Below are 20621 nucleotides of genomic sequence, written 5' to 3'. Positions count from 1 at the left end.
CTGCACATGGCACGGGGTAGAACATCCACGACCCCCATGGGGACCGAGTGTCTTCCCTTAAGGTGACCACCCCTAGGCCTTGGGAACACACACCCAAAATCACCCACACTGGCCAGGGACCTGAGCCCCTGCAGGGACCCACTGGAGCTGCCTGGAGGAGCCTGACTCGCTCCAGTGCTCTGCAGCAGTTTGAAAACAAACCCAAGGAGGGTGGAGAGAGAGGAGGGAGCCGAGAAGCAGTTCCTAATATGGCAACAGCAGATGTAATTCTATTACCTTGATTTATTGATCGCACTTAGAGCAATTACAGGCTTTCACCCCATCACCTGCCAGCCAGCAGGAGACAGCAGGAGGAGGCAAGACAAAGGCAGTCTTGCATTGCCCAGGGCACGGCTGGCCTCCGGGGAGGCTCCGGTTTTGTTTGTGCAGGGGGAGAGCAGCAGCTTCGCCTTGGCAGCCTGGGCAGTGGGGGTGGGAGGCTTTCAGCCAGTCCAGGAGGCTCCTGGAGGTGCTGGAGCTCAGCGAGTCTGCTCTGCAAAGAGCTTATGATTCTGGCATCGTGGGGATAGAGCCCAGGGGACAGGATGATTTTGGCTATGGAGGGAATGCAAGACCAGGGTGGGATGGGGGAAAGGTGAGAGCAGCTCAGTGGAGCACCTGTGGACCCCACAGTGAGTGAGTTTCAGCTGTGAGCTCCCCAGACCTGTGACACTTCACCCTTCTTAGAGCAGCCTTCCAGTGCCTGAAGGGGCTACAAGAGAGCTGGGGAGGGACTTGTTACAAAGGCTGTGATAAGATGAAAGGCAGTGGTTTGAGCTGGAAGAGGGGAGACTGAGACTGGAGATGAGGAAGAAATTCTTGAGAGTGAGGGTGGGGAGACACTGGCACAGGTTGCCCATGGAGGTTGTGGATGCCCCCTCCCTGGAGGTGTTCAAGGCCAGCTTGAATGAGGTCTTGAGCAACCTGAGCTAGTAGAAGTACCTGAAAGGAGGTTGTAGACAGATGGGGTTGGTCTCTTCTCCCAGGCAACCAGCAACAGAACAAAGGGACACAGTCTCAAGTTGTGCCAGGGCAGGTCTAGGCTGGATGTTAGGAGGAAGTTGTGCACAGAGAGAGTGATTGGCATTGGAATGGGCTGCCCAGGGAGGTGGTGGAGTTGCGGTCCCTGGAGGTGTTGAAGCAAGCTTGAGCAGCCAGTGTGAGTGGAGCATCACCTCAGCACTTCACAGGGGCAGGGCTAACACTTTGCCCCAGCTCTCCTCCTGCCACCTCAAGGCACTAGGAGCAAATCCCAGCAGGACTTCCTGGCTCTGCCAGACCATTGTGGTGCCCATCACACTCCAGGGGGGTCATGCACAGCCTGACCTCTGAGCCCTGTGTTGAGCAGGATGCCATAGGTGGGTGAACTGCTAGAAAAAAAGCAGGAACTGCTGGAAGAAAAGCAGGATCCACTGGAAAACAGCATCAGCCCCAGGGCTGAAGGAAGGGCACTTATTTGACTGCTGTCAGAAAGTCCCTTTAAGATTTTTTTTCCCCCCCACTTGCTGCAGATCCTGGCAGAGAAGCAAGAAAATGATTGTGCTTTTTTTTTGCCCTCCAGACAGATACAAACAACTGGAGCCAGGCCTGGCTTGGGAAGCAGATGAAATCAGAGCGAACAAGAACCAGTGAGCTGGGAGGCACTGAAATAGGGCAGTCCTGCTGCGCAGCCAGGCCTGGCAGAGCCTCTCACTCCCTCCACCCCACTCCCCCCCCCCGCCCCCAGCTCCCAGCCAGCCCCGGGCTCTGGGAAGCACTTCCCAGTGATGGAGCTGAAAATGTCCTCGCCGCGGGCGAGCTGCTCCCGTTCATTGCAAAGCGGCAGCAGCTGGGGTGGGCAGGAGAGCACCCCGGCCCCGCAGCCGCTTGACCCCACAGCACCCGCAGGGAACCTGTGGGTCTGGTGCATTCCTTGAGCTGCAGCTCAGCTCGGCAGGGATCAGAGAGCAGTGCGCATGGTTCCGTCCCCCGTCTTCATCCCCGGGCCGTGTGTGTGCGGGGGCAGCCGGGGCCGGGGGCCGCAGAACCGTGCCCGGGTAGGGAAGAGCCAGACCGCCCTCGTCGCTCCGCCGTCCCCAAATGTCGCGGCTGCGCCCGCCCGTTGGAGGCTGCCGCCGCTTCGCAGCCTCCTCACCCCCGCTGGCTCTCTGGGGTGCGGAGGAAGCAGCACAGCCTGGGGGGCACCGGGCGGCCGAGGGGGTGCTGGAAAGCCTGAGGATGCTGAGGCAGTCGGGGCGGGGAGAAGGGCAGCCGGGGATGCTGAGCCGCGGGGTGCTGGGGCGGCCTCTGGTCCAGCCTGGCGGGGGGGAACCGAAGAGGGCGGAGGATGCACGGGCGGCCGGGCGTGGGGGGGCCGGGGCGGGCGGCGGAGCGCTCACACCATGACATCAGCGCGGCGCGGCCCCGGGGGAGCGGGCGGGGGGCGGGAGCCGGCGCGGCGGTGGCGGAGCGGAGCGGCGGAACGGAGCAGAGCGGAGCGGAGCGCGGCACCGGGCATGCTCCCGGAGCCCAAGTATGACCGCTTCCGCGACGAGCCACTGACCGCCCCCATGCCATCGCCGGCCCCCGGGCCGTGCCCCGCGGCGGGCGAGGAGCCCGAGCCTGGTACCACCTTCTGCGCGCTGCTCCCGCGGATGCCGCAGTGGAAGTTCCACGGCCCCGCTGGTTTCCTCGGCCGCGGACCTGCCGCCGCCTCAGCCAACCGAGACCTCTCCGGGTCATCCCGGGTGGGAGGCACGGCGGGGACCGCCTCGGCGCTGGCCGCCGTGCTGGGCGCCTGCGATCCGCTCTGCGCCGCGCCCTGCGCCGGTCCGGCGGGCGGGCGGCCGCGGGGGGCGGCGGCGGCGGCGGCGGGGCGGGCAGGGGCGGCCCGGGCGGGCGGGGACGAGTGGAGCCGCAAAGGCAGCTTCATCCGCAAACCGGCGCAGGGCTGGCTGCACCCCGACGAGCGGGTGCTGGGGCCCGGCGTCTCCTACATCGTCCGGGTAAGTCCCGCCGGAGCCCGGCCCGGTGCGAGAAGGAGCGAAGCCCCGCCCCGCCCCCACGCGTGTCCGGTGCTCAGTGGGTCTGTCTGCTCCTCCCGACGGCTGAGAGCAGATCCTCTGTCTCGAGTCGACCCCCCCAATTCCCCCTGCCCCAAGCCGGGCTCTGCCGTGGGAGCAGCCGTGGGTCGGGGGTCACAGGAGCCCACAGTGCCGTGGGGAGGAGGGTCCTGGGCAGCCACCCCTGGCATATGCAGCTTGCAGCCCCTCGGCCCCATCACGGGCAGCCCGACCCCGTTGCACCACCCGCAGTGTCTGGCACATGCTGGAGGGATTGCATGGTCCCTGAACAGGCCTGAGATGTGATGGGGACCAGGGGGTTTCTGGGGCTGGTACCCAGCAGCTTCCAACCCCCACCAGGGAGTCACAGGCCAGAGAGCACTGATGAGTCTGTCAGGTGTCAGCACGGGGCGTGTGATGGAGCAGTTTGGGGTGGTGGGCAAGAGGGCACCGTTTGATGTGTGGAGCTTGGTGTCGGAAGGAGCCCTTCTCACTGGCACCCAGCTCCTCACCATCACCTGCCCTGGGCTGCTGGTGGGGTGCTGGAGGAGGCTGCTCTGACCGTGTCCCCCCCGCAGTACATGGGATGCATCGAGGTGCTGCGCTCCATGAGGTCCCTTGACTTCAACACCCGGACGCAGGTCACCAGGTACAGCCCCACGGTCCTATCCTCGCACATCCCGGCCCTGGGTGCTCCCCCTCCCCGGGTCCCTGAGCAGTTGATGGGAGACAAATGGCCAGAGTTCGGCAGGAGGGGCCCTGCCCCATGGGATCCACCCTGCGGGGACGCAGATGAAGGGCACTGCTGTGGATCAATGGGTGGAAAGAGGAGAAGGGAGGTGGCCCCGGCCAGGATTACGTAGGGCAGTGCTGCGGGGACACTGCGGCGCCCAGGACCGCGGGAGCCGATGCCCCCAGACCCTGCGGAGCCAATGCCCCCAGACCCTGCGGAGCCGATGCCCCCAGACCCTGCGGAGCCGATGCCCCCAGACCCTGCGGAGCCGATGCCCCCAGACCCTGCGGAGCTGTGGGTCAGAGAGCAGCCAGGAAGGGGTCCAGGGTTCTGCAGCTGTAACCCAGCTGTGGGCTGTGGCTTGCAGGGAAGCCATCAACAGACTGTACGAGGCAGTGCCGGGAGTGAAGGGCATCTGGAAGAAGAAGGTGAGTTTCCACCCAGCCTTTCTTTCCCTGGGCTTCTTCCTGGGGCAAGCCAGGGCTCTGGAGCAGAGTGCTGGGGGGAACCTGTTCAGTTCATGGGGCAGAACCTAGGGTCTCTTGGGTCAAGCCTCCTTCACCTCAGGAAACCTGGTCCTGGTGCATCCCCACGATGCTTTCTCCCATCAGGCTCCCAACAAAGCTCTCTTCTCCATCCTGGGCAAGAGCAACCTCCGCTTCGCTGGCATGAGCATTGCTGTCAACATCTCCGTGGATGGGCTCAACCTCATGATCCCCACCACGCGCCAGGTGAGAGCCATCCCTTTTCCACCTCCTAGCCTCGAGGTGGGGCTGATGGCCCTGGCACTAACCCTCGCTGGGCCACGTCCCCTCCACAGATCATTGCCAACCACCACATGCAATCCATCTCCTTTGCTTCTGGCGGGGACACGGTGAGTCCCACACACCCCAGCCCTTCTCTGGCTGCCATCCCTTGGGGACAGTGGGGGACAGGGGCCACCCTGTGGCAGGTGGGGCTGAGCCCATCTCAGCACCCCTGGCCTTGCCACCCACATGGTGGCAGGACACAGGACCTGAGCTGCCCCTGTGCCCCCAGGACACCACGGACTACGTCGCCTATGTCGCCAAGGACCCCATCAACCAGAGAGGTGATGCTGACCCCTGTGCCCAGGAGCTATGGGGAAGAGGAGGATGGGGATGAAGGCTGGAGGAGGGGCTCTCTCTCGGGACTAGAGACAGCTCCAAGTGGTCCCAGAGGGATGATGAGAGTGTGGAGGAAAATGCTTGAGCCATCTGTCCATCTGTCCACAGCCTGCCACATCCTGGAGTGCTGTGAGGGGCTGGCCCAGAGTGTCATCAGCACAGTGGGACAGGCCTTTGAGCTGCGCTTCAAGCAGTACCTGCACAGCCCTCCCAAGGTGGTGGTACCCCCGGACAGGTAAGGGGGTGGGGGGCTAAGTGTCCACAGCTTGAGGAGGGAGTCTGGATCCAGCAGAGTGTCCCCAGCTTGCCTGTCCCTGCTGCAGGGTACTGGGTGCGGAGGAGTCAGCCTGGGGGGAGGACGAAGAGGCAGCTGAGCATGATTACTACAACAGCATCCCGGGCAAGGAGCCTCCCCCGGGGGGGCTGATCGACTCCCGGCTCCGCCATGGGGCAGTCCTGGGCCACATCCGCACACAGCCTACCAGCTCCAGCCCCCCCAGCCAGGTGAGCCCATGGAGCTGCTGCCAGCCCTGCCGTGGGGGTCCCAGGCAGGTTATTTCAGTGCCCTCACTGTTTTCTCTCTCCAGGCTGGGCTTACAGCCAGGCGAGACCAGAGCAGCCAGCTGGGGCCACCCTGGGACTTGGAGAGCCAGGGTGGGTACCACTGCGGGGGAACCATAAGTGGGGGACCCCAGGGCTCTGCCCTGCCAGGGCTGGCAGTGATGGCAGGATGGTCCTTGCAGGCCAGGCCAACGATGGGTACCTGCAGGCAGACAGTCAGTGCCTGGGGCCGCGGGACTACGAGGAGCACATGTACGTGAACACACAGAGCCTGGACGCCTGGCAGCCCGAGCTGGCAGCTCGCGGGGTGCCCGAGGAGAGCCCCAAGAAAGACCTCTTTGATATGAGTAAGCCACCATGCTAAGGGGTGTCCAGCACAGGACCTGCTGCCAGAGGGGCTGAGCTGTGCCGGCGGTGCCTGCTCTGGCCGTGCCCAGAGTGCTGAGCACTGGGGGCTGCGAGCCGGGGCCACGCTGAGGGCAGAGGGGCAGCTGTATGCCCCAGCTGCCTGCCCTGCCTGGCTCCGACGGGCGATGTGCCACAAAGCCTGGCTCCCACAGGGCCGTTCGAGGATGCCCTGAAGCTCCATGAGTGCATCGCGGGGGGCGGCGCCAGCCCCCGCATTGAGGACCAGTGGCCAAGTCCCCCCACGCGCAAGGCCCCCATTGCCCCCACGGAGGAGCAGCTGCGGCGGGAGCCTTGGTACCACGGGAAGATGAGCCGGAGGGACGCCGAGAGACTGCTCCAGATGGATGGGGACTTCCTGGTGCGGGACAGCCTCACCAACCCGGGGCAATACGTGCTGACGGGCATGCACAGTGGGCAGCCCAAGCACCTGCTGCTGGTGGATCCCGAGGGCGTGGTAAGGGCAGGGCGCGGGGTGGATGATGTGGGACCGTGGGAAGGGGATGCTGGGGGAGATGCCCTCTGTCCGCGGGGGTGGGCAGGTGCCGGAGGGCTGTATGGGGACTCCGTGGGGGAGGCAACTCTCCTGCGCTCAGGACCGCTGTGCCCCTTGCCCCCCAGGTGAGGACCAAGGACGTGCTGTTTGACAGCATCAGCCACCTCATCAGCCACCACCGGCAGAACGAGCAGCCCATCGTGGCTGCGGAGAGCGAGCTGCACCTCCGCCAGATTGTCCAGAGGAAGCAGTGATGCCAGGGGGTACGTGAGCCCCCAGACCACTCCTCTGGCACCGGCACAGGACCTGCCCCAACCCTGGGACAAAACTCTCTGCAGTCTCCTTCTCCAGTTGTCCCTCGGGGGGGAAGCAAAGCCTGCCCACACTTCCCCTCCGGGGTCAGGTTCCCCATCCCCCTCCCCTGTGGGGCTTCATGGTCCCTGGCCCCAGAGGGTCCCCGCTCCACCGCTGCCTGCCCTCGCCTGTCCGCAGGGGCCCCTCGCCCAGCTGGGCGCCAGGACGTTCATTCCACGCATGCAGTGGGAGCAGGTGGGTGGCCTGGCCAAGAGGGACGGAGCTCAAACCTGGTTCGGGCAGTGCTGCCTGCTCTTGCCTGGGGCTGCCCCCGGGGCCAGCTCCATCCCAGCACAAGGAACTGTTTTCCACAACGATGGAGTAAATGGGGCTGGGGTGAGGGGAGCCTCATCCGAGGGCTCAGAAGGTGGGGTGGGGTAGGCAGGCTCGGTGTGTGCGTGTCCATGTCCGTGTAGCCGTGTCCGTGTATCCGTCTGCGTATCCGTGTCCGTGTGTGCACAGGTCCGTGAGGGACAGCCTGGGACCCGCCCCTTGCCCTCGGAGCTGTTCCTCTCACTCAACGCTGCTGCTCAGGACCCAGTTCCCTGCCTCGCTCCCTCCATCTCTGCCAGGACATTTTAGGGGGGGAATGCCCTTATCCATGGGGTTCCCCCACCTCCCCGGCTTGGCTCTGCCCGTGGGGCTGGGCACACCTGTCTCTTGGTGGGGTGTGCTGCTGGATGTCCCTCTTGATCCCACATTTCCAGCAGGATTCTCCCCAGGAGTGGCTGTCATGTGAGGTTCTCAGCCTCTGTACCCCTCTCTCTGGGCCAGGATGAAGCTGCACAGGGCAGGGGTGAGCTACCAGCAGTGGCTTATATGCTGATGGGTGGAGAAGTGTCCCCTGACCCCTGGGGACCTACCCCCCCAGCCGTCTTGAGGCTTCAGCAGGTTTTTATGGCACACTCAGCCCCTTCTCCAGTGTGTCTGGCACTCGGCAGGGGCTCGTGGTTTGGAATACGTTTCTAATTAAACCTGGAAATGAGCAAGGTGCCCAGGTTGTTCCTGCCACCCCCGGGCGTGGTGCTGAGACCAGGCTGCTGCCAGCTCCTGTGCCCAGAGGCTCAAGGGGATCAGGTACACAGAGGGTGCTGGAATGGGGTCTCCATCAGCATCAGCTCCTGGTCAGTCCCACGTTAGTGGTGGCAGCCTGCCCCTGCCCTGCCCCATCCTGACTGGTCATTCTTTTCTCTGCCCCCCTGGATCACCCTGTGCCCGCTCTGCACTTGAGTCACCCTCTGCCCCTCTCCCCCCCTCACCCCCCCCACCCCTCCCAGCTCCAGAGTGGGCTGTGGCACCCTGGACTTGGCCACAAGGTGCTGTTCCTGCACAACACCTTCTCCCACCTGGCATCTCCCTGCCCTGCCTGTTCCCTCTGCCTGCAGGCTCACCTGCAACCTCTGCCCATGGCCACCCACCTTCAAGCCCCCTGGCAGGGCTTCATCTGGCTCTTGCCACCTCCAGGCTGGCCTGGAGTCAAGGTGTCACCTGTTCATGAACATGGCATCCAGCAGAGCAAGAGCTCCTCAGTGGGCCTGGCTGTGGTTCCCAGCTCTATGGCACTGCCAGCACTGGGCTGGAACTGGTGGAGGCATCAGAAAGCAGCCTTGGTGCTGCTGGAATGCAGCAGTGGGAGGCTGAACTCTGAACCACTGGGCACCAGCACCAGGTGGGCAACATCCACCAGCAGTCCTGGCACCAGTGGGTCCTATCCTAGTGAGCCCAAATAGCCCATCCTGGCTCTGCCCTGCCTTCCTAGTGCTGCCCTCATGCCACCAGCACCCACTTCAGTGAGCAGGATCACCCTGGCACCCTTCTGCTTGCTGTTGGGAATGGGCCCTCTGCTGGGACAGGGCTGCTGGGTGCTGGCAGAGTCAATGAATAAAAGAAGCCCCTAGATAAAGGCCAGGAGTGGGGGTGTAATTTTCCACTGAGCGCTGGGTGCCCGCAGGGCCACGGCAGGGCTGCGGCGCTGCCATCTCAGCTGCTATTTTTTGTCGTGTAGTAATGTGTCTGCCAGGATAATTGCACCCTTCCCTCAATAGCAGAGGCAGGAAAAGGCAGTGAGAGGGAGCCCAGACTTTCTCCTTTCACCACTGGAGAACCAGCCCACGCCATTCACCAGCTGCTGCTGGCTCCATCACCAGCCCCAGCCCTAGGGATGCTGCCACGAAGGGCCCAGAGAGCTGCTTGGGGGGAGGGGGTCTTAGTTTTAGGGGGTTTAACCACTTTGTCAGGGGCTGGTGTGTGAGACAAATGTGCTGAGGAGCTGCCCATGCCAGCACTGGGTTGTAGGGCTGCTGGCAGGGGGGCTTGGGGATCCTTGAGAGGGTCCTGCATCTAAAGGCCACCCAGCATCAGGGTAGCGCTCTGGGAGGGGGAGGTGAGGTGGCAGAGCAGCAGCGTCCCTGGAACAAAACCCAAACAAAGATTTAAACAAATGTGAGCCCTTGATTGAGTTAAGGATGGACATGAAATATGTACCCAGGGCACTGGCTGGCTAAGCAATATCTGCCATGCTCTTGTCCAGGGGGCTGCAGGAAGGGCTCAGCCCATAGCCCAGGATCTGGAATTCCGGCGTCAGCCTCCTCCCCTCACCGAGCTCTCTCCTTTCCAGCTTCCAGCAGGTGGTAGCACATCGCTGGTTCTGCCATTCATGTTTCTAGCCCTGACGCTGTGCTCATCCCTCCGGTGTCTCCAGCTCTTAACTGTGTCTCCAGCCCTTACTGTGTCCCCATCCCTGCCAGAATTCCCATCCCACCAGCGCCTCCAGCCCTGCCAGCATCCCCAGCCCTCCAGTGTCCCCAGCCCGGCATTGCTTGCTGGTGGTGCCATGCCCAGGTGTTGCCAGGAGCCGCAGCCGCCAGCCTGGCACGAGGGACTGCGAGCCACATCACCCAGCTGTTGTCCAGTTCCCGTCACACGGCCCAGGAAGGCAGCTCTGGAGCCCCAAGAGTTGTCTCCTCCTGGCATGCCCAGAGTAAGGGAGAGCCCCGGATGATGTGGAGGCCAGCAAGGGCAGGCATTAATCCTGCCCAGCTCCGTGCTGCTGGGTGCCAAGTGAAGGTCCAGAAGCTGTTTTGGAGGCCCTGGAAGCCTTGGTTTCTGTTGCCCCTGTGAGTGTTTGTTCTCTGCCTGTTTCTGTTCCGGGTTCATCAGCTCCTGCTGCACGCCAGGGCTAGGGTGCTTGGGACCTCAGCGTCTCTGCCTGACTGCTGCAGCTCATCTCCTGCCTCAAACCTGGAGGCTGTATCCAAGCTGAGCCCAGGCAAGCTCAGTACACTCTGCTCCCCTCTGTGCCCCTGCCCCCTGCTTCCTTGCATGTCCCAGAGCCCTGAGCAGAGTGGGCAGGGCTGGCCCCACTCCAGCTCTCGGTTATCTCAGGGGAACTCAACCATCTCTGCCCCTTGTTTACTCAGCGTTGTGCAGGGTGGAGGAAAGGCAAACATCAGCCTTTTGTTCACCAGCCTCCACCGCCCGTGAGCCTCGACCTCCTCTCCTGCCCTCCATCCTCCCTCTTCTTACAGGACCCAGGATTTAGCATTCTGCAGTGCAGAGCCAGGGTCCAGCCAGGACCCCCCTGTCCAGACACCCCCCCCCCCCCCCCCCCAAGCTCCTCGCTAGTTCCTGCTGCCTACATGCCCCATTCCGAAGGTCCTGTGCACCCATCCTGCTTTGGGTGTCCTGCCCCTCATTAACAGCCCCGGGGGCCGCAGCGATGCTCCGTGGATCCTCCGGTGGCCCTGGTGCCACCTGGGCTGCCTCCTGCCCCAGGCTGTCCCAGCCAGGGGCCGGTAAGATGTATGCCATGTGGCACTGCCATCCCCTGCGACACTAAACCCCTTCAGGCGCTGGGCAGGTCCTTGAGCTCCGAGAGCTCTCGGCTTTGTTCAGCACCGTGAGGAGCTCCAGAGCTGTAAGGGGAAAGCGCCCGGGGTATGGTGGGGATGTGAACGGCTCCATCTCACCGGCCTCGGTCCTCGGTAGCCCTGGGTGGGAGCACGGGGCTGTCGCCGTCCCGCTCCTGTCCCCATCCTGCCTCAGGGTCCCCTGCTCCCGGTCGTATCCCAATCCCGGCGCTCGCATCTGCAGGTGCCTCGGTACCCTGAAGTGGACCCTAACCCATCGAGCATCAGCACCCCGGGGACGCCTGGCCCGGCTCAGTCCCGGTCCCAGTCTCGGTGCCGGTTCCGACGCGACCGGAGAATTGCGGAGGCGCCGCGCTCGGAGGATTACGGCGGCGCGGGGAAGGAGCGGAGCCACCGCCGCCGCCGCCACCGTATAAAAGCGCGTCCGCGCCCGCCCCGCCCGGGCTGCAGCGGCGGCGGCGGCTCCGCTCCAGGTGCGGCGGCTCCGGCAACTTCCCGTGAGCGGCGGCGCCGGTCGGTCTGTCTGGGCATCGCGTCACGGCCGCCCCGTCCTGTCCCATCGCTCGGGAAGCGGCGGCGCCGCCTTGTCCCCCGGGTCCCAATGTCCCTCGGGTGTCCCTTGGCCCCGCCGGTTCTTTCCTGTCCCACACCCCCGGGCTGGTGGGGTCCCGGTATCCCTTGACGCGACCGATTCCTTCCTGCCTACCCCGGGCTGGCGCGTCCCCGCACCCCTCGGAGCGGCCGGTTCTTTCCCGTTCCCTATCCCCGGGCTGTCGGGTTCCGGTGTCCCTCGGCGCGGCCAGTTGCTTCCCGTCCCGCCGGACTGTCGGATTGCGGTGCCCACCGGCGGGGTCGGTTCCTTTCCATTCCCCGTGGCTGGCAGGTCCCGATCCTCTGGTGCTGCCGGCTCCGGCTGCTGGCGCCTGGTCCCCGGTGACAGCATTGTCCCTCGGGTCTCTTTCAGCACCGCACCTGGTGACAACATGTGGCTCCTGGAGCGGCTGCGCGGCGTGGCGGAGAACGGCGGGTCCCGGGGCGCGGGGTCAGAGGACTCTCCACGGGGATCCCGCTACAGCAATGTCCTCACCCCTGACAAGATCCCCGACTTCTTCATCCCACCCAAGCTGACCGCAGCACCCGCCGAGGGCACCGAGACCCCCGCGGCGCCCACCCTGGGCCCCTCAGTTTCGGAGCAGGATCTGGCCGGCCGCAAGGCTCCGCGCAGCCCCCGACCATCCAGCCGGTCCCGGTCGCGGACCACCAGCCGCCACATCATCCAGATCGAGAGCGCCGAGGACGGGGCGGCCGAGGGAGGCTTTGGCACCAACGTGGACCCGCAGTCGCAGACGGCTATGTCCCTGCCCTACGTGCCCAAGGCGCAGACCTCCTACGGCTTCGCTACGCTGATGGAGAGCCCCCACACCCGGCGCAAAGAGTCGCTCTTCCACAGTGAGCACAGCAGCCTCTGTCCTTCGCCTGCCACCTCGCCCAGCGCCCAGCGCAGAGCCAAACTCAACGGTGAGAGCAGGCCCCGGACGCCAGCCGACCTGGGCGCAGCCCTCATGCACCCCGGGCGCTACTTCAGCGGCGGCGAGAGCGACACCTGCTCCTCGGCCGAGTCCTCGCCCTTCGGCTCCCCGCTGCTCTCCCGCTCCGTCTCCCTGCTGAAGATCTTCAGCCAGGAGAGCCAGTCCAAGGTCATCAAGCTGAAGCACTCAGTGGCCCGCAACAGCTCGCTGTCCACCGACGACAGCTCGGCCGACACCAGCCCCAGTGCCCAGCGCCGCTCCAGAAGTGCCCCGGCCGGGGGGCAGCCACCCACCGCCCTGCTGCCCCTGGACCTGCCCCCGGGCTGTGACCGGGAGCACAGCCTGAGGCTCAGCCGGGGCGGCAGCCTGCGCCTGGCCGCTGAGTACGACCCCTCCAACGCTCGGCTGCGTGTGCGGCTGGTCTCTGCCGAGGACCTCTACGATGCCCTGGTCGACCTGCGTAGCATCAACTGCTGCGTCTCGCTGTGCCTCAACCCCGGGAAGCTGCAGAAGCAACGCAGCACCATCGTCAAGAACAGCCGCAACCCCATCTTCAACGAGGACTTCTTCTTCGACGGGCTGGGCCCTGGCCACGCCAGGAAGATGTCCCTGAAGCTGAAGGTGGTCAACAAAGGCAGCAGCCTTAAGCGGGACACGCTGCTGGGGGAAAAGGAGCTGCCACTCACCTCCCTCCTGTCCTGCCTGTAGGTGTCTGCAGCCAGCCCCGAAGGGAGCTGCCTGCCCGTGGGGCTGGGGTGAGGGGGGAACCGGCCCCGTCCCCCAGCCCCGCTGGAGAAGGGTTTGGAAGGGCCTCTCAGAGGAGGGACAGGGCTGTGGTGGAGAGGGGGGGATCACCAACAGCGGCTCTGCCAACACCAGGGCGGGCAGGGCCGGCAGCTGCAGCCTCTCCCTTCTGCTTCCTCCCTGCTCTCTCGGAGGCTGCGTCTCCTGGAGCCCAGCAGGTAGCCGCTGCTCCCATCTCCCCCGGGAAGGATGGATGTCACCTGCTGGGCTCTTCCCTCCCTGGTGATCTCCAGATGATCAGCGTGAAAGTTGGAGGTGGGTAGATCTCTGCAGCATACTTACTTCTCTCAAAGCCCCAGCTCCTGGAGACAGGGGATAGCATCAGTCTCGGCTCTAATTTAACAGACAAGTTTCTCGTCCTGGAAACTGCAGAGAAAATACTGCAGAGGCGACCCAAGAGTGGGACAGGGGAGGTGATCCTGGGGGATGAGTCAGGTCTGAGTTTTGAGCCATTCCTGGACTCTTCCTAGCCCTGTGGAACTGCATGGATGTGCAGGTCAGCTTGATCCGACACCCACAGCTTCCCCAGGAACTCTCCCTGCCCACCCTCAGCAATGTCCTTTGCTCTGACTCCCATGGCAAGCTGCTCACAGAGCTTCGGGGGCTTTGGGTTTGCCCAGATCCAGGAGGCTGCCTGTGCCCATCCCCTGCCTGCCGGAGGGAGATGCTGGGTGCTGGCATGGCTTTAGAGGGGGCGCCTGGTACCTCTCATCCTGGGCACAGAGGAGATCGGCAGGCACCTGCTGCCGAAAGCTGAGGTGACAGGAGTGGCCCTCCCCGAGTGCTGGTGGTCTGGCTGGCACAGAGGACATGCCCAGGTATGGCTGGGCAGGGGTTGTCAGGCAGAAGTTCCTCCACCCCTCCGCCCTCCCTCGTTCATGGGGGCTTGTAAGCAGCTGCACCCATGGGAGAGGGCCCTGTGGGGCCACAAAGCCCCTGCCCCCAGCAAGACCCTCTCCCTAAATGGACTGCCCTGACCTTGCAGTTTCCCTTTCGGGGCACAGTGAGGTGTTCCCACTCCTTCCCCACCCTTCCCTGCCATCCCAGCTGAGCGGCTGGAGGCACTGGGAGCGTGGGGAGAGCGGCAGGGCAGTGCCAGCAGGGGCAATGCCAGCGTGGGGGGGGGAGGGGAGGGCGGGGGCATTTCCGTGGGCAGATAAACCAGACTCCTCGTTGTTGTTTGGTGTGGTGTTCCCCATCGCATCGGGCCCTGCATGTTTCTGTGAGGGCAGCAGGATTCGCCTGCTCCTGGCCCTGCCTGCTGCAGCCGCGCCCGGACGGCGCCGCCACGCACACGCGTGCCCCTCTGTGTTACCCTCTGTCGGTGGCGGTTTGGTGTCCCTCCCTTGTCCTTTCGCAGCAGCAGATGGCAGATTTCGGTGTTGGCTATTTATACCTGAGGCTGATCTTTCCCACCCCCCCACCCCCCCTCCTTCAGCGTGTTTTACTTCTGTCCGTGAATGTGTTTCAGGTGCGTGAGGCATGGCCCTGGCAGCGCCGCGCTTGCATGCTCGGGAGGATCCGGGGGGGGGGGATCCGGGGGGGATCCGGGGGGATCGTGGCTGTTTGTGGAGCTTGTGGTGGAAAACAAACCCTGCAGGACGTAAGGAGCAGACGCATCCCTCCCTCCTAGTGTGTGGGTGGGAGGTTTGTCTCACTTGAGGCTTCCCACTGCTCCCCCAGAAATCGACACCGGGGGGGGACTCTCCTCGGTCCTCGAGTGCCCCAGGCTCATCCTTGGGGGCAGATGTGGGCTCTAGGGAAAGGGGAATGGGGAGATGGGCTGGGGGCTAACATCCTGTCCCTGAGCAGGATGGTGACCCTGCCTGGCACACAGCCCCACGCACACCTTGCCAGGACATTGTGGTCCCCAGGGTGCTACGCCTGAAAGGTGGCACCCAGGTGCTGCTGGGGGGGTGGGGAGGGCCTGGCGAGCAGCAAGGGGAAGGCAAACAGGAGCTAAGCAAAGATTTGTATGCTCTTTGAGAGGGCCAGGGGGTGACAGCCACACCCCCAGCACAGCTGTGTGCCTTTGGGAATGCTGGGCTGCTCCTTGGGATGGGGCTGGCCTGAGGGGAGACCCAAAGGCCTGAGGGTGTCCCTGTCCTCCCTCTGCCTGTGGCAGGGCTGCCTCGGTGGAGTGCTTGTGGCCATCCAGTGAGCCCTGGGACGTGCTGCTGTGATGAGCCCTGTGACTGTGGGTGATGTGGGAGCTGGGACTGTGGCCTGCCTGGGTCTTTCCTCCCTGTAGCTCTTTTCTACTGTTCCTGCTTTGATATTTCTGTGGCTGGATTTAATGATGCATTTTTGGAGTGACAAAATCTATGACTACCTGAATGGAATGTTTGTTTACAGATGACTTCCCCTTTTTAGTGCAATAAAGTCATTTCTAAATCAGATTGGAGGTGATGCTCTGGCTCCTGGATTCCCCCCCCCCGAGTGTTTCATTGCTGTGGCTGTTGCACCCCCTGAGCCTCACCATCTCCTCTGTGCCATGGAGGAAGAGAGCAGAGCTAAGACCCTGGCACTGCCCAGCCATGGACACTGCCCAGCCATGGAGCAGCGACTGCTCTTGGGGCTGGTGTTGCCTGTTCCCCAGGGCATCACAGAGGCTCAAAACACCTCAGAAGCTTCTTGGTTACCTCCTGCCAACCAGTTGTGGAGTGAGATGGAAGTAAATCTCTTGAGAAAGACTTGGGACGTGGGAGAAGAGACTGCTCCTGCTCAGGTGGGGACCCAGGACCATCCCCGGTTGGGTCAGAGCTGAGCTGAGGCAGCACTTGCGTGGGGATGGGGCTGCGAAGAGGGACAGCAGCTTCCCACGTGAGTCCTTCCTCCTCGCCAGCTCCCCCAGCCTGGCCCCTGTGCTCCTGCTCGCCTGTGCTGGTGATTAAAGCTGTGACGATGGTTTTGTGCTGCCCGTCAGCAGCGTGGGCTGAAGTGCTGCCCTTATAGGGGGCTGGCTGCCCAGCAACCCCAACCTCCCCCCCCAGGCCTTGCACTGACCTCACGGTGCGGGAGGGTGCTCTGAGCTCTAGGAGACCCTCAGGGGGCTCTTTGAAACACCATTAAGCTCCGTCCCCGCGGCAGCGCAGTTTGGGAAGCCTTCCCTGCCAACCTCCGATCTTCACAACCCTTTCCCCCTGCAAACCTCTGGCACCCGGAGCTGGCTCTGGCACATCAAGAGCGAGCTGCTCCGGCAGCCTTCTCGGTGCCAAAACAGCCTCGATGGTGCCTGCCCAGGCTGTGCCCTCGCCGGGGAGCCGCGGGGCAGTGCCTGCCCAAGCGCTCCGTGGTGTGAGTGATGTGAGGATCGCATTGAGCTGCTCTCGGGGTGTCCCCTGGACCATTCCGCAGCCCAGCTGTCAGCTTTGAGCACATCGCCCTTTTCTCTTCCCCTCCCTCTCACCACCACTTGCCGTTTCCAAGCCTGCTTTCACCCAGACGCCGCCGACAAAAAAAAAAGGGGGGGGGGGGGGGGGTTTGTCTGCTACCCAAATGCCACTTTTCTAATTCCCACCGTTCTAATAATTTGTCATCTTTTGGCAGAAATAAAAGCTGGGAGCACTAAACAGATCCTCCCTCCCTCCTCCCGCGCCCACAGGGGCAGGGAAAGCAGCCTGGAGAGGGCTTGGCAGGTGCCAATAATTTAAGGAGTGCTTTTTTTTCTTCCCCCCCCCCACCCCCCTTTCTTCCTAGAGGTGTAAATGCTCCAGCAGTTAGCAATAAAATGAGGCTGATTAAGTTCAGCTGAAGGAGAGTGGAAGAGGTCAGAGCAGGAACACACGAAAAATCCCTGGAAAGTGTTCAACATTCAAAGCTCTGGAAGCAGGGGGAGGGGATCGGGGGGGTGGTGGGGGGGTGGTGGAGAAGGGCAGCTCGTGGGGGGAAGATTTAACTCTGAATTTGTAATCGAGTCTCTGTGGGAAGGAAATGTGACTGCTGCGTGCCCTGGGCCCGGCCCAGGAGGGATGGGGTCGGGTTGGGATGAGCTTCAGCACTGGAAGATGCTGGTGGTAGCCAGGGAGGATCTGTTCCCCCTCCTCCACCACCACCATCTCTCTACATGGCAGCAGGGGCAGAGATGTCCCAATGAAGCTGAGACCAAGGGCAGATGCTGGAGATGCCCAGGCTGAGGGATGCTCCAGCCCTGGGAACTCTTCCCTGCCCAGGGCAACCTCTGCCTGGGGATCCCTCTGCCTGGGGGTCCTTCTGCCACAGGATCCTCCTGCCTGGAGGGGATCTCTCTACCCATGGCGTCCCCAGGCCACTCCAGCCCTGTCGGGGCTGAGGGGGGGTGGCACAGAGCATGTTTGGGTAGTGGAATGCCAGGAGGAAGTTGAGGTAGGGTGGGGAGGGCTGGACTAGAGGAGCTGGTGGCAGTTTTTATCTCCAGCACAGGGCTGACTCTAGTGAGGTGTGCACAGACCTGGGCTATTTTTAGTCCTTGTCCCCACAATGCAAGGACTCAACTTCTGAGACAATTGCTGGGAGCTCGTTTGGATCTGAAATGGCTGTGAGAGAGAGAGAGGGGGAGGGAGAGAGAGAAGGTGGGAGGGAGAGGGCAAATGAAAGGCTCAGTCTCATCTGAGACCTGCAGTGGGATGATAACTGCCCTGGAGGGCTTCCCAGAGAGGTGGCCTGTGAGGTTGTCCCCATGGGGGCTTCAACCTGTCCCCCAGCTAGACAAAGGAGCCCCAGGGTCAAGTGCTGGTGCTCTTGGATGGTGCCCAGAGGTCCTCAGCAGTGGCTGGAACAGCTTTTGGCTGAGCAGGGCTGCAACAGCTGCTTCTCTTCTCCAGAGCTTTGAGTGATTTTGGGGCTGGGGGAGCCTTGAAAGACCCCTCTGGGGAGCTCCAGCTTGGTCATATCTCTCCTCTCCAGCCCCGACCCGGCTGCTGGTTTCCCGTTTCGGTCAGAAAAAGCATCTTCCCGTTGCCTGGCAACCCTTAGCAGCCCGGTCCAGTGGATGCGAGACTCGGGCGAGGTGGGGGGGGGGGGCTCTCCAAGGGGGAATTCTCCCCTGGCTGCAGTCTTTGTCGTGCCAGTGCCCGTGACAAGGCACCACAGGGGCTGCTCAGTACGGGGGCATGGGGGTGTGGAGCCACCACTGTGTTTCCTGAGCATGGTGTATGGGGAGGGGGGGGGGAATTGTCAGTGAGCTCCCACCTGTGCCTGGGGTGTGAAGCTGCTGCCCAGCACAAGCCCTTGATGGCGATGGCTCCCCAGGCCAGCAAGCAGATAATGGCATCTGGCTGCCAGGTGGCACCAAAAAGCTTCTCTCTGGGGTGAGAAAAGGCCCCCACTCAGGGTGGGCCCCTGGCAGCCATCACTGCCCTGCAGCGGGGTGACAGCTCTGCAAAGCACACAGCACTCCTGCTTGGTGGCAGCCACTTTTGCCAGCTCACTCCCCCACCAAGGCAGCAGCCGTGGGAGTGGGGGTCAAGTGCCCTCTGCCCACCGCCCAGCCGCGCTCCTGCTCCAGGGCTCCCATCAGGCGCCCGTAGCCTCTCTGCTAGGTGGCTCTGGTGCCACCGGGTACCGGATCCGGGGACACGCTGCCTGCAGGAGCCGGGCACGGGGGTGTGTGGCAGGGAAGCGGCAGGCAGAGCCCAGGCGGTGCCAGCTGCGCCTGAGCATCGCCCCCCCGGCACGCGCGCGCCGCGGCTTTATTGCAGGCATTTGTCTCCCGTGGCAGCTTCTGCTCCAGAGCCCAGAGGAGAGGCTCCTGCCGCCCCCGGGCAGGAAAGCACAACCTCACTGCGTCTCATCGTCCCTCCTCGCAGCCGCTCCAGAGGAGAGGCAAAGCCAGAGGAGAGCGATTCTCCTTTGCGCCCACCCTCCCCGAGCGTCCGTGCCCTGGCACCCTGGGGAGTCCAGCACGGGTTGTGCCCAGCAGGCAGTGGTTGCTGCTCCACTGGGACACAAACCTCCCTCCCCCCAGGCCCTTGTTCCTTGGGAATACAGACCCTCTCCATCCCCAGGTCCTTGTTCCTTGGGGACACAAACCTCCCTCTCCCACGTCCTTGTTCCTTGGGGATACAGACCCCCTCCGTCCCCAGGCCCTTGTTCCTTGGGGACACAAACCTCCCCGCTCCAGGTCCTTGTTCCCTGGGAACACAGACCCCGCCCTGGGCTCTGCTGGAGCAAAGCCAACCTGCGGCCCCATGTCAGCCCCGAGGCACTCAGCGGGCTGAGCAAAGGCTGCAGGATGGAGGCAGCAGCTGCCAGGGTGTCCCCAGGGCTGGCAGCGTCGCTGTCACTGCAGCCTCGGGGCACACACAGGCTCCAATTTGAGCTTTGCTCTCCTGCTCTGAGGCTGGAAACCTGACAAGGGCCTGGGGCCACGTCACGGAATCAGAGAGTCACTGAATGGTGGCACTTGGAAAAGAGCTCCGAGATCAAGTCCAAACCATCAATCGTGGTCATTAAACCCTGTGCCCAAGTGCCATGGCCGCAGGTGTCTTGAACACCTCCAGGGATGGGGACTCCACCACCTCCCTGAGCAGCCTGTGCCAATCCCTGGCCATTCCTGCAGCATGGGGGAGCTGGGTGGGTGCAGGGAGCATTTGGGACCCTAATTCAACAGCTATGCTGTGATTCCATCCTGCTCAGATGTCCCTGCTGACTGCAGGGGGTTGGACTAGGTGACCTTTAAAGGTCCCTTCCAACACAAACCAGTCTCTGATTCTGTGCGTGGTGATGAGGATGGAGGAGGGTGAGGGCAGAGGCTGCTTTGTGGCATGAGGGATCTCTCCTCTCCCTTTCCCTCCCCCTCCCTCCTCCCCTCCCCCTCTCTCTCCCCTTCCCCCTCCTCCTTTCCGTCTCCCTCTTCTCCTCCTTCCTCTCCCTCTTCCTCTCTTCCTCCCTCTCTCCCTCCCCTCTGTCTCTGGTACCTGCTCTTCTCTACCTGCCTGCTGGAGGTTTTTAAATGCTTCCTTTCAAACGCTTGCAAAATGCCCAAGCATCGAACCGGGCCCAGGTGGGAGGGAAGCAACTGGCACAAACAAAGCAGCCAGGAGGGTTCGTTAAACGCCAGCAGCTGCTGGCAAACATTTCAATGCCAGTGCAGGCAGGCACCAATCGATATGGCACTCAGGGCCACAAGCTGATCTCTGCTCCGTGCCCTGCCCCTGGGTTTGCCGTGCCCTGGCTGAGCCCAGGGTGATTGCACTGCATGGGAGTGCCCCCCACTGAGGGACAACCAGCGCTGGGGTGGGGAAGGGCTGGGAGATGCTCCAGGTGCTGGCTAGGGCAGAGCTCTGCTCCCCTCCTGCTTCTCCAGCTGAACCCCAAGCCCCGGGCAAAGGGATGTGTCCCGGTGTCGTGTCCCCCCACAGCTCTCCCAGGGTGGTGGCAGCCACCAAAGCTGTTCAGCTCGACGGGGCACGGCAGGAGCCAGGCGTGGGACTGTGTCTGCTGCTGCGGCGGAGACAGCGCCCAGAGATCGACCGGACACGCCGCAGGGAGCTCGCCTGGCATTGCCATGGTAATGGAGATAACAGCGGCTGCCAGGCACAGAGCAGGGAGGGCAGGAGCTGTGGCAGGCTCAGCTCGCCGGGAGACACTGCCAGCCTCGCTCACCGGGAGCCCCAGCCCCGGGCCCATCATGTTGACACCCCCCTCCCTCCCCTTGCCCAAGCCC

General features: G+C 63.4%; 2 protein-coding genes across 4 annotated transcripts; both read left to right on the top strand.

Moving 5' to 3' along the window:
- The first annotated feature begins 2412 nt into the window (after positions 1-2412).
- On the top strand, positions 2413-7763 carry SHC2 (SHC adaptor protein 2). 2 transcript variants are annotated; one of them, XM_064174898.1, is made up of 13 exons: positions 2413-3023; positions 3659-3729; positions 4181-4241; positions 4425-4544; positions 4634-4687; positions 4852-4903; positions 5067-5193; positions 5282-5462; positions 5546-5612; positions 5702-5866; positions 6080-6381; positions 6546-6683; positions 7237-7763. In XM_064174898.1, exons 1-12 carry the CDS (start codon positions 2421-2423, stop codon positions 6672-6674), a joined length of 1932 nt encoding a protein of 643 aa, XP_064030968.1. In that variant the 5' UTR covers positions 2413-2420; the 3' UTR covers positions 6675-6683; positions 7237-7763. The 2 variants fall into 2 exon arrangements, with proteins under 2 accessions (XP_064030968.1, XP_064030967.1); XM_064174897.1 differs by having other exon boundaries at positions 6546-7763.
- A 3334-nt stretch (positions 7764-11097) lies between these two features.
- C2CD4C (C2 calcium dependent domain containing 4C) lies at positions 11098-14090 on the top strand. Of its 2 annotated transcripts, none has more exons than XM_064175227.1 (2): positions 11098-11116; positions 11608-14090. In XM_064175227.1, the coding sequence occupies exon 2, from the start codon at positions 11627-11629 to the stop codon at positions 12878-12880; it is 1254 nt and encodes a 417-aa protein (XP_064031297.1). In that variant the 5' UTR covers positions 11098-11116; positions 11608-11626; the 3' UTR covers positions 12881-14090. The 2 variants fall into 2 exon arrangements, with proteins under 2 accessions (XP_064031297.1, XP_064031298.1); XM_064175228.1 differs by having other exon boundaries at positions 11099-11140.
- Positions 14091-20621: the final 6531 nt, after the last annotated feature.

The sequence above is a fragment of the Pogoniulus pusillus genome, chromosome 41, assembly GCF_015220805.1.
Source record: "Pogoniulus pusillus isolate bPogPus1 chromosome 41, bPogPus1.pri, whole genome shotgun sequence".
NCBI lineage: Eukaryota > Metazoa > Chordata > Aves > Piciformes > Lybiidae > Pogoniulus > Pogoniulus pusillus.
The sequence above is the reverse complement of the archived record's forward strand: the minus strand, read 5'-3'. Positions and strand labels throughout refer to the sequence as shown.

Excerpts from the sequence above, each read along its gene's own strand:
- SHC2 (XM_064174898.1), top strand. The coding sequence starts at position 2,421 with ATGACATCAGCGCGGCGCGGCCCCGGGGGAGCGGGCGGGGGGCGGGAG. Across the intron at positions 4,688-4,851 it reads TTGCTTCTGGCGGGGACACG|GACACCACGGACTACGTCGC; the intron begins GTGAGTCCCACA and ends CTGTGCCCCCAG. Across the intron at positions 5,194-5,281 it reads GTGGTGGTACCCCCGGACAG|GGTACTGGGTGCGGAGGAGT; the intron begins GTAAGGGGGTGG and ends TCCCTGCTGCAG.
- C2CD4C (XM_064175227.1), top strand. The coding sequence starts at position 11,627 with ATGTGGCTCCTGGAGCGGCTGCGCGGCGTGGCGGAGAACGGCGGGTCC.